This window comes from Diplotaxodon limnothrissa, linkage group LG3 (genome assembly GCF_057381915.1).
Source record: "Diplotaxodon limnothrissa isolate DT_005_m linkage group LG3, D_limnothrissa_male_GT1.1, whole genome shotgun sequence".
NCBI lineage: Eukaryota > Metazoa > Chordata > Actinopteri > Cichliformes > Cichlidae > Diplotaxodon > Diplotaxodon limnothrissa.
This window is the reverse complement of record NC_140598.1, coordinates 31,241,384-31,263,652: the sequence shown is the minus strand read 5'-3', so window position 1 is coordinate 31,263,652 and position 22,269 is coordinate 31,241,384. Positions and strand designations below refer to the sequence as shown.

The 22,269-nt window shown below is 40.0% G+C and overlaps 1 protein-coding gene across 1 annotated transcript; it reads left to right on the top strand.

Moving 5' to 3' along the window:
• The first annotated feature begins 1,293 nt into the window (after positions 1–1,293).
• LOC146635357 (alpha-tectorin-like) lies at positions 1,294–17,159 on the top strand. Its single transcript, XM_085350529.1, has 17 exons — positions 1,294–1,339; positions 5,495–5,586; positions 5,875–6,099; positions 6,768–6,842; positions 6,991–7,096; positions 7,223–7,352; positions 7,486–7,735; positions 7,957–8,107; positions 8,235–8,322; positions 8,429–8,491; positions 8,679–8,878; positions 9,921–10,052; positions 10,146–10,333; positions 10,494–10,642; positions 12,050–12,295; positions 12,409–12,571; positions 17,067–17,159. The coding sequence occupies exons 1-17, from the start codon at positions 1,294–1,296 to the stop codon at positions 17,157–17,159; spliced, it is 2,397 nt and encodes a 798-aa protein (XP_085206655.1).
• Positions 17,160–22,269: the final 5,110 nt, after the last annotated feature.

The window sequence follows — 22,269 nt, the reverse complement described above, 5'->3', positions numbered from 1 at the left end:
GAGGTTCCCATCAGGTAGCTCCTCCAGCCCTCCTCTCTACCCCACTGGTTCCTGGTCCCTAAAAAGGTACCGTCTGAGCAGAAGCAGATGTAGATTAAAGTTGTTGTAATATGATGGCATTAACAGGACTCTAACAGTGTGAATACACAGTCATCCCAAAGATGAGGTGCAGTGAGGGTGACACGAAAACTTTCAGCACAAGGAGTGAACTAAAGGAATTTTTGTTTGATACGATATCTCTGGCCTCAAACGTTCCAGCCTTGGGACTCTCCTCCATCTCTGCCGTCTCTGTATCTTGGTGGCCTTGACGACTTTCTTGCCCGTGTGCACTTGTGTTTGCAGCCACGTGGTGATTAGAAAGCTGAGATTACGAACGGGACCGGGACAAGATGTTGGTCACTAGAAAAATCTCAGCAATCAAAATTCATAAGGAATTATTTCTAATTTTATTCCATTTAAGAAGACATAAATGTTATATGCTGAAAGGTTTCAAAAAACACCTGAAGCTCTCGGGGGCTTATTTCAGGTGTCTCTCTGTAAGAGGCTGATTCATCAGTGGGAGGTTCCCATCAGGTAGCTCCTCCAGCCCTCCTCTCTACCTGGGTGTGGACAGCAGGAAGGATCCAAATAAAGAGAGACGGACGGCTCACAGAGACACCATCACCAGACAGCCTCCTTAGCAGCAGCCTCCACCCTCCTCATCCTCCAACAGAGCTCCAGAAGGTAAGACGAGCTGCACGAGTAGAACAATAAAGAGTCACTGACGGGCATCTCTGTGGCTTTAACAGGATAAATAACAGACAGACGAAGGAGTGGGCAAAACTCGCACACTGACTTTTAGAACTTTTAAATGCCGAGTCCTCCTTTTAAAGGATAAATTCAGGGTTTTCGTTGTTTTTTTTGCTCATGATACGCATTCCTCCAGTCTTTTATTCATATTGTTATGTTTCTCTTCTTTGAAGTTTGGTGTTTAATGAGAAAATAAACTTAGATTCAGAGAGGAAATGTGCCAAGTGTTGGTGCAAGGAGACAAATTTCACTGACAGCTGAAGGAGCATGGAGATGTTTAACTCGCACAGTGATGATTGTTCAGTTAGTCTGTTTCTGTGACATCATCAGAGTCATAATTTCAAACATTCTGCATGCTGGGATTTTCCTAACCTTACAGATGATGTACAGTAATAACTCCAAGTGTTACCATTTGATGTTTGTGCTACTTTCTGTCCAATCACAGACGTCCAACTGTGTTTTTTTTTCTTTCAGGTCTTTGTCAGGCGATTGGTTCCCTCCAACATGCTGTGCCCACTGCTCTTCCTGTCTGCATTCATTGTACTGGCAGGTAAGCATGCACCGCAGCTACTTTAAAAGTATCCTTACTAGGGATGGGTACCGGTGCACCGGTTCTGACATAAACGGTAGTAACCAGACCAAAAAGCAGCGCACATTTCGGTGCTTTATTTCGGTGCTTTTTTTTCCTGAGCTGTGATACACTTTAGATTCTAGCCAATCATTTTACGTTTCCGAGGATAGTAGGCGGGTCCAGGTACGTACGTTCTTTTAGAGCAGAGCTACAGATTAAAAATGTCCAAGGTGAAGCGTTCAAAAGTCTGGCTGTACTTCACAGCAAAATATGCAAACTCAGCAGCAACAAGTGCTTTAAGCTGATACTGTGATACTGTGCAAAGGAGGCAACACCTCGAATCTGATGAAACACCTGGCGACGCATAGCGTTTTTTTAAAAGCCGAGAAATGCGCCGTATTTGATGGCAGCAGCAGCCGAGAGGAGAGTCCTGGCCCCTAGCCCTGCCAGTGTAGCAGAAATGATGAGGATGATGATGCAGCAGCAGCCGTTCTTCTCTGCGTGAGTAGCTTAATGTTGTTCGTGTGTAGTTTACGTTGAGTAGGCTAACCACGTTATTACATTAATGCATGTAAGGTGAACTAGCAAACATCATCATAGCTACATGCGGCTGTCTTCTTGTTTGATGGCAGATACTCCCTTCACCCTGGCCAAAAAGGCTAAAATGACCAAAGAAAAAGTGGGAAACCTCACTCATGTCATTGCCTGGCCCTATTTGGTTCATAACAGACAGAAAGAACATTACCTTAAAAAGGTACAAGAGGTTTTTGGACAAAGTTGGTGTTTTTTCCATTGTTTAAGCACTGCTTCCAGCCAAGAGTGATACCATACATGCCCCATAGCTGCAGAAAAGGCTAACATTGTTGTCTTTTTACAAAAAACAGCTGAACATGAGAGGTTTTTGGACCAATTTTGTGTTCTCCATTCTTTAAGCACCGGTTTGAGCACCGTTTGAGCACCGGCACCGTTTCAAAAGTACCGATTTGGCACCGGTATCGGATAAAACCTAAACGATACCCATCCCTAATCCTTACTAGACTTGAGTATTTGGTGATTAGTATTCAGGAACTGATAATCAGAGACTGAGGAACAAAGACCAAATGACCTGAAGTGAGGAGGGACAGTGAAGGCCATTTGAAGTGCTGATAATCTGACAAACATGGACAGATTTTCCTGGGATCCTTGCTTTCATATCTTTATTTTAGAATAAACAATCATACAAACAAACAAGCATTTTTAAAGAGTTCAAGGGATGTAGATCTCTGTCATCCGCCCATCCATCAATCTGATGGTTCATTAATTACATTCAACACGACTCCCTGAACTCTTTCAAACGCCCTGTCTTGTCTTTTAGTTTCTATGATTTTCTCGTGGAAGGTTTGGCGCGTTTGACAATGCTATGGTCTTTTTTGCATTGAAAACACTGAGCTCTACTAACATTTTGCTCACATTTAACATGTTTGTGTCCTTCAGGGTCCAGACACACTAAATATAGTTTTGGTTCTATGTGGAAGAAATTATTTCCTGTTTTCTGTTCACATTCAATTTAACTCACTCATCTTAAACTTTTCACGTAATAACTGAACATTTCAAGTCCTGTTTTTTGTTAATATTGAGTTATTTTCGTGGCATTTTGAACTAATAAGACTCAGACAAATTATAACCCCTAGTCCTGATCCTAAACTTGAGTTACTAAATTGAAATTTAAAGACAATAAACCAAAAGTGTAACTTGCAGATAACTGACAGCATTTTTTTCAGTGGCAGAAACAAGCTTCCATATTTACTGGATGCAGGAAGATAAAACTGTACCATGGGGAAAATATGGATCGCTACATACAAAAATAGCAGTGTGTGTGTGAAGAGAAAGGCACTGTAGAGAAATATATAGTACTAAAAGTTTAAACTTCAAGCACTTCAGTTGTTAAACATTTTTCAGTTTTACTAAGGTCACCAATACAAATATCTGCTCTCTTTTAGAATAATATATTAATGCTTATAAAACAGAAAAGATGTGTTAAGATATCTGCAGCCAGCCAGGAGAAAATCAGCAAATAAAGTTGAGAATCTTTTTTTTTTCTTAACTGATACTCAGAGAAATACAAAAACATTACTTTGAGTTTGATTCCATAAAAAGTGACAAAAACATTAGCGTCCATCGTGCGTGGGAAGAAAACTTCTTTTTACAGCGAAAAAAACCCCCTAAACTTCCAAGCAAGCACCGAGTAGCTACCACATAATGGGAATCTCACAGAGAAACTCGCGGATTCTTCAACTGACCGCGGCACACCTGCACCAGGGCAAGCATCCGCCTACCCTACTCCTGCTTCACAGGTGAAAATAGAGCAAAAGGACCGCTGAGTCTTTGATTTTATTTATTTTCTGCTGTGTTTTACTTGCATCTATTTGAAAGAGTGAGTGTAAACACAAAATAATATTTTATTTTATGTGCTGGAATGTGCAGAAAATAGGTTTAAATGTTAAACTAATTTATTCAAGTCAGAGAATGTTGCATATAATTTAAGTTTTGCTTGATGCAAAAAGTTAAAAGATTAAAACTAATAAAACAAGCTTTAAAAAGAGACTTTTCCATTTGATTACATTTTGTATGATGGATTATGCAGAAAAAGTAGAATTGGGCTGAAAGATCTATCACTTTATCACCTCTTCAGGTTGTAAATCGTGTTTTTAAAAAGTAACTAAGTAACTAAGTAATTAATTACTTTTGAAAATAAGTAATCAGTAAAGTAACGGCATTATTTTTTGGGGAGGTAATCAGTAGTTACTGATTACTTTTTTCAAGTAACTTGACCAACACTGCTCGCCATACAGAGGTCCGAGGGATCTCCCAGAAATGGCCAAGCTCATTTCTGGAGAATAGGTGACTGATCTCTTACCCAGTGCAGGTTAGGTTTGCAGTATTAGTTACCATCATGATATGCCCCAGTCACACTTTCACAGGACAGGAAACCCAGCGTAAATAAGATTGAATCCACACTTTTAAGCTTAAATTTCAAAACTTACATTTAACTACTGATTTTATCTACTGTTCTGTTTTTATCTGTTTTGATTTTATATACTGTTTTGTTTGTTTGTTTGTTTGTTTGTTTGTTTGTTTTATTAGTTTCAGGTTGGCCATTCTTGTATTTTGCTCGTTTGTGTTGTTGTGTTTGCACATCTCTGTTGCTTGTGGGGCTCGCACACAAGAATTTCACTCGCATGTGCTGTGCCAGTGTGCCTGCACATGTGATGTGACAATAAAAAGTGATTTGATTTGATTTGATTTGTTAATTAGTTAGTTAGTTTATTTGCTTGTTTTAATCAATTTTAAATCATGCTTTTTATTTTTTTTTTGTTTCTAATGTCTCTGTAAAGCACTTTGAATCACCTTGTTGTTGAATTGTGCTATACAAATAAACTTGCCTTGCCTTGCCTTGCCTTGAATCCTGCTTCGTAGTGGACCTCCAGTCTTTGCATTTGGAGTTTTTTCCCTGTCCATATCTGTCTGTTACTGGTTTTTCAGCTTCACCCTGATTATCTGTGAGTCCCTGTCATGTATTTCATACATTTTGTTTTACTTTGTTTTAGCCTCACTGGCACTCTGAATGTTATCAACTCAACATATTCAGATCAAAACAGCTCTCATTCTCTTTTCCAAACACTGCATAGCTGATCTATACGATGCAATATCTGAAGTTACAACATAGTAACCTTTCTGTACTTTAGTGTTTAGGCCTGTCGTGAGAGTACATGTTAATGTACTACCGTAACATAGATAAGACTTCATAAGTCCCCATATATCCATCAACCCTATTTCTTTAGCAAAATAATTTGAATAGTTGTTTTACACCAGCTATGAGACTGATCATGACCTATCCGGCTGTCCATCGCTGCATCGAGTATGCTCTGCTATTACAAATGAGAGTGTAAAGTGAGTAAGTAATAAAAAAGTTAAGTCTACTATACCCATCCATATAAGTTCCCCAAGTTTAACTTGTAATCTACCCTCCTTTTCCAAGATTTTGGCAACTTGTACGAATACTTTGTTTCTACAAACGCGTGAATGTGAACCTTTGTTTGTCCTAACAGCTAACAAGCTGCAGCTCACACCTCTCACGTGTGTCTGTGTCTTCAGGTGCTCAGCAACAGTCAGTCACTCAAGCTTCAGTGGTGGACATCAGCTCATGTCCCATCACATATTATGGACAGAAGTACGAGAAGCTCTATGTGAGTAGGATGAAGCCTGATGTTTTAGCAGAGCTTTATGTGTTGTTGCTGTTTAATCTCCACCTGTAGCAGAGATGATGTTTGCAGACTGAGTGAAGAGTTCAGAGATCAGCGTCTTATTAATGTCCTCTGCAGTGATGCTGAGTATGTAACCATCACCTGATGCAGCTTCCTGAAGAAGAGCGAGAGCTCTGACTGAAACCTGAGCACCAACAGTTCAGCTGTACATGACAGAAAAACCCACAAAATATTTTGCTATTTGATTTGTTGTGTCTCTGATTTTTACAGGTGACCTTCACAAGACGAGACATTGTGATGTGTTTTGACAAGTTTTACGACCCTAGGAATGAAGGCGACTGCATCGTGGGGAGCTCACCTGACAAAAGGAGAGCAGCTTTTAATATAGTTCAAGCAGAGTCTGTTCTTGAACGTTGGGTTAAAAATAAAACACAAACAATTCAGAACAGTTTGAGATGCAGTGTGCAAATAACCATGCAGATCAGCAGTTCAAAGGTGAGTCCTGCTCTGCATCACAAAGCCTGAAGGGTGTGCCTAAAATGAATAGTTTCAATCAACACTGAAAACAAACATAAAATGAAAAATGTTTTTTTTATTTTTTAAAGGGACATTGTAGACTAATTAACATGAGTATGTCAGATGCAGCCGTACAGGCTAGTTTTCACCTGAAGGGTGAAGGAAAACCAAAGATGCAAAGGCATCTAAGCGTAGACAGGAGACAGGACCAACGCATGTGAATGGTAAAAGTAATGCATAATCATAACCAAACAAACTAAACATCAAAAGCAACTATTAAAGATTGAAAACAGAAGCACTTTAAGACAATACAGACCATGAAAACAGAGACTTGCATGGATACCACTTCAGTATATGACAACATGTTGGATTATGATCGTGTTTGTTTAAAAATCACTTTTTCTGCTATTTTTGTTGCTAGCAGAAGGATTGGTCTGATGATTGGTTATATAATCACCTGATTTAAAAACATGTGTGATGACTGTAGTTTTTATAGCATATGGAAACACTCCATTATGAAATTCAAAATGTTTTAGCAATGCAGCTCAACAGGCCCAATGTTAATGTTGTGAACCTGAGCTTTTCTAAACACTTTCAGATGAAACTTCTTCACAGTGACTGAATCTTTCCTGTTAACCTGTTTACAGATTAGCTTACACCTATTCAACTTTGGGACAGAAGCAGCTCTGAGTTTGGAAGCACATGGCACTGGTTTAGTGGCGGTGAGTCTGTGTGTATATGAACAATAACACTTTGACGTAATATGTTAAATACTTTATATTTAATGCCAACATTTGTGTCTGTTTTCAGCTTGATGTCAGTTCTTTCTGTTCTGTGATTATAACATTAGCTGTGTTTGTTTCTGTTTAGTTCTATACTCAGGTCAGTGATGTCGTAATCAACAAAGTAGAGGTTAATAACATTGTTTACAAGTCTCAAAATCATACCATAGATATCAGTGGATGCAGACACTCAGGTTAGTGAATCTTAAACTCCTACCGTGACTTTGGGATTATGTAATTCTGAAAGATTTGATTGTTACTGTTTTATTTGCACTTACAGTTGGAAAACTGTTGAACTAAAGTGAAGCCTCTCTTCCCAGATACTGTGTATAAACCTGGTACTGTGGTCAACTCTGACCCACAAATCTGCTCCAGTGTCACCTGTTCTGAGACTGCAACCCTCCAGACCTCTGGTTGTGGTCCATTGGAGCATTGTCAAGGCAACGGCATGTAAATATTTTCTCTTCATATTTTGTTACTAAAAGGTTCTACAGTGAAATAACTTAAGAAATAGAGGGTCCCCTGGGGTAACCTTCTTTGGCAGCAACTCATGGTGATGTTTGTGGTTGGTTGCCTTTGTTAGCTGTGTGTTGGACACCATGTTAGACTCCACCTGCACTGTGACCGGCCCCACTGTCATCGACGTCCACGGCCATATGAACTCCATCCAGGATCGCTGTGCATACTCTCTGTTCTCGACTCCGTCACTCCCAGACTTCCTTGTTCTGGGGAACTTCAGGGACAGACGTCGTAAAGATGTGAGCTTTTTGGACAGTGTGACGCTGCGTGTGGACGGGCATGACATTCACCTGGAACAAGGTGGGAGAGTTCAGGTAAGCGACCTACAGCCACAGTTCATGTGTCAGAGTGGAGTCTGATCCAAAGTCCTCCCTCATCCTCTGCTGTGTCTCCTCTCATCGTTCTTCTCAGGGCTGTTAGAAGCAGTTCTTTCAGAGCTGCTGAACTCAGTGGTTGTTGCTGTGAAATCAGCCTGTTTGTGTGTTTGACATGTTTCACTCAGTGTTTCCACCACTTTGTCTCTGCTGTGATGCAGCTGGACGACTCCACACTGACCCTCAGCAGCTCACCTCAGTTGGTTCATGGTGTGCAGCTCTCTAAGGACCAAACTGGAGTCACTGCCGAACTCACCAACCTCAACATCTCTGTCTTCTTTGATGGCAACACCGCACAGATCCTCTTAGAAGGTACAGAAAATAAAGTTTAACTCATGTAATGTAAACTGTAAACTGTGCTGTTATTTATTGAGCTGCTGTGTTCCTCCAGTTTGAATATTGATGCTGATCTGACTCATTCTGTCCTGATCCTGTGCAGGACCTGCTGGTTCATCTGTGGAGGGTCTGTGTGGAAACTCCAGCAGCTCTCTGAGTGACCTGAGACTCTCTGAGTACAGCTCCACCAGGTAAGACCTCATCACAAGCTCAGAGTCCCTCTGACTGCTGCTGCTGATGTTGCAGATATTCTGTTTGTATGAATGAGCCTGAACTTTGTTGTTTGTCGCCCCCTAGCTGTGAGATGCAGTACAGTGAGACTGCTGACAGCACGATCGACTGCACCAGTGTGACTGAACGGTGAGCAGACTGATCCACAAGGCAGGATCTGTTTACCCTTTGACATAATAAAAAACATGTGTGTTGATCTGTCTTGTAAATTACATGGTACATCACATGTGACTGTAGCATAGATGGAAGATAAACACAACTGATTACAGATTATTATTTTATTGTCTTCAATTTTGTTTCTCTATCTGTGGTACAGCTGTAATCTCCTGAAGGAGGCGCCCTTCTCCTCCTGTAACACTGACATCGACCCAGAGCCCTACATAACCGCCTGCACCGACACTTTGTGTAAATATCCTGCAGTGGACGGACTCAACTGTCAGTTCCTGAAGGCCTACGCCAGAGCCTGCAGTCAACACAACCACGCTCTGGATGGCTGGACATCAAAGACCGGCTGCTGTAAGATGTTAATAAGACCTTAATAAGACGTCAGATTGTCACTGATTTCTAGAATCGATTCAATTCTGATTCGATTTGAATTGAATCGGGGAAATTTGGCCTCAGACAGTCAGAAATATTATAATTCAGATCATGCATCGGTACATTTCTATATTTTTATATCTATAAAAAGAAAGCTGACACTTGCGAGACTTTATCAAATATTGAAGATACTTATTATCTAGACGGAGGAATAATCACACGTGGGGCATCGGCTTTTATCGGAACATTCACACCAAAAGGTGACTTTGTTTATTGAACTCTCGCGTATACTCCGCAGCATAACAGGAAGCATCCTTTCAAAATAAAATCACAACAGATGACAATGAGGGCATACCTATTAACTAGCTCAACAAAACTGTTCTTGAAGTAGACTGAGAGAGAGAGAGAGAGAGAGAGAGCTGTGCATGAAGTGTGATTGTATCGTGGTGGAAGCAAAACAGCAAAAGTAAGAGGGAATTCACGTCGATGTTTATCAAATGTGAAGCGTAGTTTGCTGCTTCTTTTGCTGCTGGTTCAGTGAATTTTGGTTGGAGAGAGAAACCTGCAGCTTCGGAATCTAGCGCAAAAAAGCGTGGACCCGCCGAAACATCAGAATCAGCGAGCTGTCGGCTTTCAGCCCCAGTCCGTGCCGTCGGGTGAGAAAGGCAACATCTCACTGATCCTGATCCTGATCCGCGGGTCCGCGCTTTGTGTTTACGTCTTTGTGCAGAATCCGTGTACCTGCTCTCATTTACTGTTTTAGCTGTTTGGTGGTTGTTGAAATTTTGTGAGGTTTAACCTGAGATTCTGGCTTTTTGGGCAAAATAAATTTAGATTAAAAAATCGATTCAGGATTTTAATGAATCGATATCACGTTATCCAAGCTAGAATCGATTTTAATCGATAAATCACTAATCAAAACCCACCCCTATTAATAAGCTCTCCTTTGTTAAAGAACTGAACTGTGGATTTTTAGAGCTCCCATGTTTTCAGGATAATAGATGAGTGTGTTCCTCTGTAGCCTCTGAGGCCTTCTGTCAGGACAGGACCTGCAGCGATCACGAGTTCTGTGGTGAGAAGACGGTCAGTGGTGACACTCGCTGCTTTTGTCGGGCCATTTTTGCCTCCAAGTACCAAGCAAACAACTCTTTGGGTACGACAGCTGTGACATCACCATGACAACAGGGCTGAATAATGTAGGAAAGCTTCTAACTGTGATTTTTCTGACTGATATTGTGACGTTCAGGTGATGCAACGGTCTGCAAGGAGAACTCTGCTTCACTAACTCTGGTCGGTTGTCTCCTGGAGGACAAAGACATCAATTACTCTGCTTTACAGCTCAACGACCCGACCTGCAGGGGTCGGGTGGACAAGCTCACCCACATGGTGACCTTCAGCTTCAACAGCAGCAACAGATGTGGGACGGTGGTCACGGTGGGTTTCATCTCCTGCTGTTTAAGCTTTGATCTCTGTGAATTCTAAAATTTTTGGTCATCTGAAGTTTATACCAGTCAGTCAACATCTTAAACAGTATCAGATGTTAAAGATGAAACAATGAAGAACTTGCTTAGTATCTGATTATGTGACCCTGCAGACCAACAACAGCTACATCATCTATAAGAACACCATCAGGAGCCAGAATTACTCTGACGTCATCACTCGCAAAGACCAAGTCCAGATCGACTTCTCCTGTGTTTACAGTCAGCCGAACATCAACACTGCAACCTTCAGAATCAGAGACTGGTTTGTAGTGGCTGCTAGGTATTGTTTGAATATTTGTTAAAATGTGGGCATTGCTAACAGTGCAAGTATTTTAAGATGTTGGGATTAGGGCTGCTCGATTATGGCAAAAATGATAATCACGATTATTTTCACTGAAATTGAGATCTCGATTATTTGACGATATTTATTTAACCCTTACGACCTACTATAGAACCAAGTCCGCCAGAGCTTATATTATTTTTTTACATGTTGTAGTGCCATTTGTGGGAGCATTTCAAGTTGCTATACAATTATTATAGCCCATATTTTAATAATATGTATGCATTAAGTCCATAGTAACTACATTAATTGCAAAAAAGTGCAATAAACTACAAAAAAAAATTGAAAATCATTTTTGTTTTTTTTACATATATTTCTACTTGGAGAAATTTAAGAGGTTTATCCCTCAAAACTTTAAATACAAAAAAGTTGCAAAAAATAGTTTACAACAACAGGAAATTTATTTTGAGTGTCTTCATAGTTTTATTTTGGAGATACACCAATTTTTATATACTGCAGGAAAAACGAAAAAACAATCCTAGCATGTGCATCAAAATAAACTATTTCCAGCAGTGCAATTCGAGTTCTAAGCATCCCAGAAACTATTCAGAAAAGTCAAACATGACCAGTATAGGCTTTTAAGCCCTACAAGTAAAAAACTACATTTTCCGCGAAAATGACGTCATTTCCGGTTTCGGGCAGGAAATGGCGGACATGCGATAGTTCCCGCTGACGTCTGTTTCACTGTGGGAAGTGTTACGAACAGCTGATCGGATCGGCAAAGCGTGTTTCTGGAATATTATGTTTTTGTTCCTGCAAGCGCTTTTTATGCAATTTTTGCAAAGCTTTATGTGGAAGGAAACCGTGACCGAGGACAAGCTGATGGAATAAGATGTAAGTACAACTCCTCTGGTTTCATATGCAAAAAAAACTTATTGCGCTAGCTTACACGGCTCAGGGTTCTTCAGGGATTTAAAAATAGTTACACAAAACGGAGCGTGCTGCTCTGACCGGATTTAAAGGGTAAACAATGACTTTAAAAAATAATATAAAATAGTGTGCAATACCACTGAAGTTTTTTTTAACCTCTCTTTTCAACCAACGGCAGTCACTCTCCTCTCCAAATAACTTCTGCTTAGCTTTCCGAGCTTCCCTCGGGTCCTCTTAATCAGCGGTCTCCACCCTTTTTTGCGCCACGGACCGGTTTATGCCCGACAATATTTTCACGGACCGGCCTTTAAGGGTAAATGAGGGAGGGGCTAATAATCGGCTCAGTCATTTTTAATGATCGTTGAAAGCCCAGATCGTAATCGTGATTAAAATTCGATTAATTGAGCAGCCCTAGTTGGGATTGTTGTTAACAACAGTGTAAATGTGTGCATTCTGCAGGTCCGTTGCACAGTGCATCACATCTGGAGCTTGGAATTACACTCTGACTATCAAGGCCTACACTGATGCCGGCCGCACACAACTTGTGGAGTGGAACAGTGAATTGCAGTTGAACGAGAAAATCTGGATGGTGTTGAAGACCGATGGCTTGGATGGAAGCATGGTCAGTGTGGTGACCGACTCCTGCTGGGCAACTGACAAGGCATCACCCACCAGCAGTCCAAGACATGATCTGATCATTAACGGGTGAGAGAAACTCAGAGGTGGTGGTTGCTCGCTGCTGCTCAGAGATTAATTCAACTCCTTTTGATCACTCTCATGGACTCCTGAACAAAGTTTATTTTCCTGCTTATGAACAGCTGTGCAAACCCTGCTGACCCGACGGTGCAGGTGGAGGAAAACGGACTGGCAACCTCCACTTACTTCTCCTTCAACATGTTCCGGTTCACTGGGGGCTCTAGTGACATCTTCCTTCACTGCCAACTCCACCTGTGTCCCAAACAGGGGAACAACTGCATCCCGGTACGCAAATGTTCATAGAAAGATATACCAAATCTGGCCATCTTTTCTGATTTCATGAGACATTGCTCTGCACATAGACATTTCTCTTCAGTGTGCAAATGTTCAAGCACTGAAGCGCATTATTTACTGTTCCTTATCCATAGTGTCTTTTGCTATTGATGTCCAAATAGCTTCTAGATGTCCACAGAGAATTGGTTTGCATAAAATGAGCTGTCTTTGAATACATTAAATCTCAAATCTGCTCAACAGAACTGAAGTCTGACCTTTCGCTTCGCCATTTCATCAGGTCCAGAACTTCACATTCTTTTTTCTTGGTCAAATAGTGTCTGCACAGCTTTGACTTATGATTGGGGTCAATGTCTTGTTGGTATATGAACTAGAGCTGGGCGATATGAGATTTTTTCATATCACGATTAGAGATGGACCGATCCGATATTACGTATCGGTATCGGTCCGATACTGACCAAAATTACTGGATCGGATATCGGAGAAAAATAAAAAATGTAATCCGATCCATTAAATATCACGAAAGCACCTCACAAAACTTGCAACACGCCGTAACTCACCTCAGAACGTTAGCACGTCGGAGCAGTATGCATCACGTGATAGAGCGGCTGTGGCATACGGGACCTGTCGGTGGTCTGGATAGCATTTGGAGCTTCGCTAGCAACCCGGCATTTCATCTCCGACAAAGTTATCCCGAGAGAAGTAAAGCAAGTGTGTAAGTCCATCTCTGAATGTTTGTAAAGCATTCCTGCGTTAAGCTTAACAAACGACTGCCTCTTCTTGCTGCTACTTCAATCATGAAACTGCTTAACGATCAGCTGATCGGCTTTTCTGTCGCGAGTCCGTGTCTCTAGTTTGCTTTTGGCCCACTTTGCACCAGAAAGAGGAAACCAGCGGCTGAACAACAGCAGCACGTTTAAGCTTGATCAGCTGTTGTTAGAATGTATTTAATATTACTTTCTACTCCAGGATCTTTTTCTACGTAGCTGACGGCTGGTAACTGTGCAGGGGCGGATCTAGCAAAGTTTAGCCAGGGGGGCCGATAGGGCATTAACAGGGAAAAGGGGGCACAAAGACATACTTTTCTTTCTTATTCTCATTTAAAATGTCTAGCTTTTAATAAATAATTATCTGACACCCAAAGTTTTAATTTGATGTAAAATGAATAGAAGTCCATTATTGTATATAGTAACTATTAAGTCTAATATATATACCCTAGTAAGCTATAGTACTTTTTCCTTTGGGAAGGTACCATCTGTGCAGTCTGCAATTCTGTTGAAGAAAGATGTTGAATCTATTTAATATTTCTTGAAAAATAATTGATTTCTGTGCATTTTTTTTCACACTGCATCAAATTAAGGTTGATTACGTCGATTAAGCATCATGAGGTGGAGCGTGGGGGGTGGTTCCCTATTTTTTATTTATTTATTTTTGTTGTTGCTGGGAGTTGGAACCCTATTAGTTAGGTTGCTTAATATTTATGCTAAGTACTCTTTAAAATACCAGAATAGCGAGGATGGTGTAGGTTTAAGTTTATTAGATTGATCAGTATTGCTGAACTATGAAATATTTTTTTTTGCATACAGGTATAACAGAATAGCTTTAGTGTAGTTGTTGTTTTAAACTTGAGTATGAACTTATACAAAATGCAGCAAGATATTTAAAAACAGTTTTGTTGATTAAAAAACACTATATCGGATTCATATCGGTATCGGCAGATATCCAAATTTATGATATCGGTATCGGACATAAAAAAGTGGTATCGTGCCATCTCTAATCACGATATGTTTTTTTCATTTCAGGCGATAACGATATCTATCACGATATAAGCCAAATAACTATTTGTAAGATTTAAATGTGCCGTTGCTCACAAGTAAAATGTGAAATAATCAGCAGCTTGTTTTTATTTAAATATTTATTTCCCATAATAAGTTCAACAGGGTAGATGTACTTAAGGAACATGAGACTTTTTCAGATAAATAAAGGCAAATATTGCAAACTACACAAAAGGCAGCCGCTAAAGCGTTTAAGTTTCAAAATAGAACAAACAAAACAGACTAAATTGTCAATTCCACTTAGAAACAAAATGTTAATTCTAAAAATAAATCTTAGTTTGTTTTACAGAAGAACAGACAAAACTGACTAACTTTTGTCAATATCAAATAAACTGAGAACTAAAAGGAAATTCTCAATCTCTCCTTGTTGTATAGCTGAGCTTTTCAAACAGTTTTAACAGTTACTTTAGTCTGACAAAAGCCGAATGACGAATTAGCGCTTCCAGTCAGAGACTGAGGCTACATCCACACGTACACGGGTATTTTTGAAAACGGAGATTTTCCGTTTTCGTTTTAAAAAATAATCCCGTCCACACATAAAGGGAGAAATGAAGGAAAACGCTGCTATGAACATGCCAAAGCAGCAGGTGGTGCTAGATTCCTAACCGTGCAGAAATGTTGGCCAATCAGAAGTCTAGAAGCCTCGGTGGGAAAAAGTAAACAAAGCTGGGGCATAGAAGCAGACCCGAGTCGTATGTGTGGACGGACAGTAACTGTGTATATGTAAGCATTTAAACACTGCAGAGTAGAATTAACAGTAACAGTATTGTAGAAATTCATTTCACTGAAACAATAACGTGGCGCACAGTGTGACGCATGCACCAGTTTATTGTATTTCCAGACTTGCTTTCGGCACAATTTACAGTGCACGCTACTCTGTTTTTTGTCAGACTTGAAATAGCCGAAATACCTTCACCCTACGGAACTTCTTTGGCTCTTCCGTTCGACAATCTCTCCGGCATTGGAACCATCATCTGTTTTCTCTTCGGTCACGCTCGGTTGATTTTTCTAGTCGGCACACTCATTTCCTCCATTACGCGCTGGCTCCATTACCCGCTGGCTGCTTCCCAAACAAACACACGTGCGGCTTGGCACTTGTGCTGTACGTAACAAGTCACGCGACGTGACGCTGCGGCTGTGATTGGTTCGGCTCTGCGCTACTTAATTTGGATTGGCTGACCTTTATTTTTTTTTTTTTGTATTTATTTTTTTTTAAGAGGACAAGAGCGGCGAGGTCTATCGCGATAGCTTAATTTCTCTATCGAGTAAAAGTTATATCGCGATACATATCGTTATCGTTCTATCGCCCAGCTCTAATATGAACCCACGACTAATCAGCTCCGGTCCAGAAGAGACTCCATAATGCACTAAAATGTTGTGGTAGACTTTCTTGTCCATGACACCATAGATTTTTTTCCTAATTTGCCCGAGCTGTTAGATATGGGTGCAGTGCATCAAGCATTAACCCTTTAAAGGCGGTCGGAGCAGCAACGCTCCGTTTTGCGTAACTATTCTTAAATCCCTGTAGAACCGGAACCATGTAAGCTAGCACAATAATTTTGTTTCGCATATGAAACCGGAGGGGTTGTACTTACATCTTATGCCATCAGCTTGTGCTAGGTCACGGTTTCCTTCCACATATAGCTTTGCAAAAATTGCATAAAAAGTGCTTGCAGGAACAAAAATGTAATATTCCAGAAACACACTTTGCCAATCCGATCAGCTGTTCGTAACACTTCCTACATTGAAATAGACGTCAGCGCGAACAATCGCATGTCCGCCATTACCTGCCCGAAACCGGAAGTGACGTCATTTTCGCGGAAAATGTAGTTTTTTACTTGTAGGCCTTAAAAGCCTATACTGGTGTTTTTAAAAGTCATGTTTGACTTTATGCTTTTCTGAATAGTTTCTGTGATGCTTAGAACTCAAATTGCGCTGCTTTAAATAGTTTATTTTGATGCACATGCTGTTTTCTTTGCAAATTTGCATTATAGGATTGTTTTTCAATTTTTCTGCAGTATATAAAAATTGGTGTATCTCAAAAATAAAACTATGAAGACACTCAAATTAAATTTCCTGTGGTTGTAAACTATTTTTGCAACTTTTTTGTATTTAAAGTTTTGAGGGATAAACCTCTTAAATTTCTCCAAGTAGAAATATATGTAAAAAAACAAAACAAAAACGATGTTCAATTTTTCTGTAGTTTATTGCACTTTTTTGCAATTTATGTGGTTAATATGGATTTAATGCATAAATATTATTAAAATTTGGGCTATAACAGTTGTATTGATGTATAGCAACTTGAAATGCTCCCAAAAATGGCACTACAGCATGTAAAAATATAAAGTAAGCTTTGGCGGCCTTGGTTCTATGATAGGTCTTAAAGGGTTAAAAGGTTCTTCAGCTTTTGAAAATGCTGTTTCTGATGCTGTTCATTGTTATCACCGGAATTCATCATTTTTAAAAGATGAATCGACCCATATATAATAGATGCTGATCGACTTTCAGAGACTACTATCATCAGATTCAATAAAAATGTTATAATTGGAGGGTTTTGACACAAAAGATGAAATGTTTGCTGTCAGTGGCTTCAGTCCTAAATGAATGGATCACTCTTGGTTTTGTAAAGCCTGGACTTTGTCTTTAACTTCCAGACGTGTAACACACCTGCTCGGGTACGCAGATCTGCCAGTTTGACATATGAACCTGAAGCTCCAGCCTTCATCAGCGTGTCCTGGACTTATTAGGTAAGGTACAATCGGCTTTTGTGATTTACCATCATATATGTTATGTGGTGATTGCTGAAGAGAACAGTGAAGTTTAAGTAAGAAATTCAGAAAGAGGAAAAATGCCTGAGGAAACCTCACTGGTGGAGGTGGAAAGAGACATTACAGATATGTTAGCAATTTTTACTGGAGTTAAGTTTTCTGCCCACCTAAACTGATGGGTTTGTATTTCCAACTTTGCCTGATAAGCTGTTGAGTGAATAAAATGTCCTAGTTTATACAGTGGTTCAAAAAGGTGTTTCCCCCCTTCCTGATTTGCTATTTCCTTTGTAGATTTGTCACACTTAAATGTTTCAGATCATCAAAAGAATTTAAATTTAAAATTTTAAGAGGAAAAAACCTACATGGCCCTGTGTGAAAAAGTGATCGCTCCCTTAAACCTTATAACTGGTCGGGCCAAACTTAGCAACAACAGCTGAAACGAAGCGTTTACCATAAATGGCAGTCTGTCTTGTACAGTGCTGTGAATGAATTTCGGCCCGCTCATTTTTGCAGAATTGTTGTAATTTAGCCACATTGGAGGATTTTCAAGCCTAAACCACCTTTTTGAGGTCATGCTACAGCATCTCAATCAGATTCAGGTCAGGAATTTGACTTTGGCCACTCCAAAGTTTTCATTTTGTTTTTCTTAAGCCATTGAGGTGGACTTGCTGTTGTGCTTTGGATGATTGTCCTCCTGCAGAACCCAAGTGAGAATATACGGCCATCTGTTCGTGATCTCAGCTTGAGGTCAAGAATCGTTCTTTTGTGACCTCCTGGATGAGTTGCTGATGCACTCTTGCAGTAATTTTGGTAGGCTGGCCTGTGAAAGTTCATCACTGTTCGAGGTTTTGTCCATATGTGGATAATGGCTCTCACCGTGGTTCACTGAAGTCCCAAAACCTTACAAATGGCCTTCTAACCCTTTCCAGACTGAGAGATGTCACCTACTTTGTTTATCAGCCGTTTCTTTGGATTGTGGTATGTTGTTTTGCTTTTTGAGATCTCTTAGCTTGCTTCAGTTTGTTAGAAAATTTCTATTTAATTACAAATACTTTTTCATACAGGGCCATGTTATCTTTGTCTAATATTTAAATTTTTTGATGATCTGAAACACTTAAGAGTGACAAATACACAAAAAATAGGAAATTAGGAAGGGGGCAAACACTTTTTCACACCACTGTACGTCACCTGACAGTCCAGCATCAGGGCAGAGGTCATCCTCAAACACAGATGATTCCAACAGAAGAACTGGGATATGATTTGTGAAAAGGAGCCAAGGTCTGTGACAGAAAGAACAGCAGTCACAGTTTACTCTGGTTGTCTTCTCAGGTGGTTTCCACGGTGACTTTGATGGACTGACTGACCAACCGAGTGCTGACCTAATGTGACAGTGTTCGCAGAGACAAGAGACATGCTGCTTTTATCCATCTCCTTTATACTTGTACTATTTCTGCTAAAGGATGGAAAAATAAAGCGTGTGGTAACCAGTCTGTGTTTTTCCAGAATTTCATTACTTCTACTTTTTGGCTCTGAAACTGTTCAGCTTGAACTCCAGTCTTTTCAGCTTTAATGAATATTTCCTGCAATACATTCAGAGGCTTTGAAAAGCTGACGGGCTTAGAAAAATGAAAAGATGTGCACTAATATTAGTGTTACAGACACCACCCATTCATTCCACATTTAAACATACAGTTGTGGTCAGATGTTTATACACACTCATCATGAATGTCATGGTAATTTGGTTTTTTTAAATAAGTTATTGGAACTGGCCTTTTTCGATGGTGGAATGATGGTATAGCATACATCTTTAATTACTTTAAAAAATAAGAGCTGGGTGCTCAAGTTTGAATTTATTTGGAATTTTCTCTAATTCACACAGGGTCGAAAACTATGCATAAAGACTTAAATATATACTTACATCCTCACTAGTATTTGGTTAAATGTCTCAGAAGGTTTGACCTCAACCAAACACTTTTGGTATCCATCAACAAGCTTCTGGCATAATTCAGGCTGGATAATTGACCATTCATCATGGCAGAATTGGTAGAGTTTATTTCAATTGGTTAGTTTCCTCGCAAAGACCTGGCTTAGCTAATGTGAGCTAATGTGCTTTGAATGTGCTTCCATTTGAATCGAGTTTTCGTTTGTGTTTGGGATCGTTGTCAAGTAAAAAAAAAAAAGGAGAGTCCTGTATTATTGCATCCACATTGTGTAATGTACCAGTAGCAATAGTGTAAAAACAGCCCCAGAGCATGATGCTACCACCATGCTTGACGGCCGCTGCAGTGCTACTCCTCCAAACACACCACCTGTCATTTTGGCCAAATAGTTCAACCTTTGTCTAATAATAATAATAATGGATTGTATTTATATAGCGCTTTTCGACACCCTCATAGCGCTTTACAATTCCACTATTCATTCACTCACACACTGGTGGAGGCAAGCTACAGTTGTAGCCACAGCTGCCCTGGGGCAGACTGACAGAAGTGAGACTGCCATATCACGCCATCAGCCCCTCTGGCCAACACCAGTAGGCAGTAGGTAAAGTGTCTTGTCCATCGAACCGGCAACCTTCCGGTTACATAGATGAGCTTCCCAACCCGCCGCCCCGGTCGTCTAGTCTCATCATAAAGATGTTCTGCAGAATGCATTTGGCTTGTCCATATGGGCAGCTACAAATTTCAGTGGAGTTTGAAGGTGTTATTTTTGGAGTAGGAGTTTGTTTCTTGGTCAGCACCCTCTCATTCCGTGGCAATTTAAAACTGACGTTGCTATCGACGTTGATGCTGGTGTTCCAGAAGTTTCCTGTTCATGGCAGGCTTGAGCCTGGGGGATCCCTGAGCATCCTGACCAATTTCCTCTCATCTGATAGTGACAGTTTGGCTCTTCTTTCAGTCCTTAGCAATGAGACATCCAAATAACTTGTACTTAGATGAAACTGCTTGAACTGATAATCTTGGAATCTGCAGTTGCTTAGAAATGGCTCCAACAGACCTTCCCAACTCATGTTAATCTACAGTTCTCCTTCTTATATCTTCACTCAGGCTTTCCCATTACAAGCATTGGTCAATCCAGTAAGGGCTGTTTAACAAATTCTTTTTATCCGGGCAAAGAGAAACCCACAAGTTTTTTCTCTTTTATTTTCAGGTGCTTACTTTACCATGTAAGAACCATGTAGAACCTTCAGCGTCAAGATGTGTGAATAGATATTATATAGAACACACAGGGAGTGGGCAGAAGTTTTAACACTGATGTCCCTCTTCTAGCCAACATGCAGGACAGTTTATATGGCCAAAATATCTTTTTGTAGCAGGCTGTAAATATCTTTATTTCTGTTGTAAAGTTTGACATTTTGCGTCTGTGGGAACTGACTCACTTTTGGTCACTTTTAGAACCAGTCTGAAGTGGATATTAGAGAAACTGCAGTGTTCAGTGCTTTAACATTAGCTTTATTTGTTAGCCCCAGAGGTTGATTTTGCATAATGCAGCTTGGCATGCTGCAATATTAACATACACCAGGTTACTGACAACCCTTTTTCAAGCCAAAACGGATAAGACTACATCTAAAACACAATATCCTCTTTAGCATGAGACAAAACAAAACTCAACTCTGACCTTCCCCTTGGTCTCAATGGGTTGGCCAATTATCCAGAACATAAATCTATTGGAATTTTAAGATCAGAGCCATACCACCAGAAAACAAACATCTACTCAAACTGGCATATGGATACTATGAAACATGCATTTCTACAACAGTCTGATTCTAAACTACCTGAATCTGATGTAAACCCGTTCCTATTGATAGAAAATCTCTTAAGACATTTACTGTGGGAGGTCCCAAAGAAATCCAAGATGACAATAATCATTCAGAGAATTCTACAAAATAAGACAAAACACTATTTCCATATAAAAATATAAAAACAAAGATAAGAAAAGTCAACGTAAACTTAAATTATTAACTTAATATCATGTTTACATTACATAACTGACAAATTACAAACTGCAAACTTAAAAAAAAAATTACTAAAACTTTAATAAGATGATTAAATCAGTCCCAAGGAATCCTGGGAATTATTGTAGTTCATTGCTCTGATTGGTGACTTTGAAAAGTAATCAGTATCAGCTAATGTGTCACCAATCAGAACTGAGGATGAGTGGATGCCCCACCGTTTTAGTGCTGCTCTTCAAACGAGCCATAGAGATTGAAAATGTGACGTCATTTAAGGGTAAAACCGCAAAGGATTCTGGGAATTCGTGGCAAGAGGTACTAGCGCACGCAGGCTTTCAATTGAAATCAGTTACACAGCGATAAAAAGAAACACAAAAAATGGAAAGAAGCTGTTGTATTATTAACTGCAATAGCCGGTCACATGACAGCCACGGGAAGCCGACGGGTAAAGCAGATAAAACAGGTTTTTTGTTTTTTTGTATCACTAATTGCCCAGTACGATTACAGCATACAATATTATTGTCACTGCTACATTTCTGTAATCCGTACCAGAAATTATTTCCACTACTAATTAATTACCATTGAGCTTAAAGGTCCTATTAATAAATGGTTAACGAATGTGTATTTATGAAGACAATTTGTGAGACTGGTAAACTTACCTTTGTTTGTACGATGGTCTTTCGTTCTACACGGTGCATTTCAAGGTCCTGTACCCATCCGTCGGTAAACTGTACCTGGGCTTGTTGCAGTGACCTGAAGTTACTAAACTTCATGAATGTATGCACTGGTGGTGGTGAAAGTTGGGCAGCACGCTAACGTCTTTTGTCCACTCTGTGTGCTCGTAAGGGTCTAACCCTTTCACTCCTTTGATTTTTTTCCACGTATCTTTTCTTTGCCTTTTCGTCGAGTCTGTCTTTGTACAGACCAGCATTGTTATCCTTCGTTTTGTACATACCTTTTTTGGGGGGCAAAGAAAAAGCAAGAAGGTATTGGAACCGGAGAATGAACGTTTTGCAGTGCTGCAAATACTTGCATTTGATGCGGTACTTGGATTGTTTTGCCACGAGTTCCCGGCATGCAATGCGCAAAAGTCACGTGGTCTGTCAATCTGTATTGTGGGCTTGTTGTTCCTACTGAGGT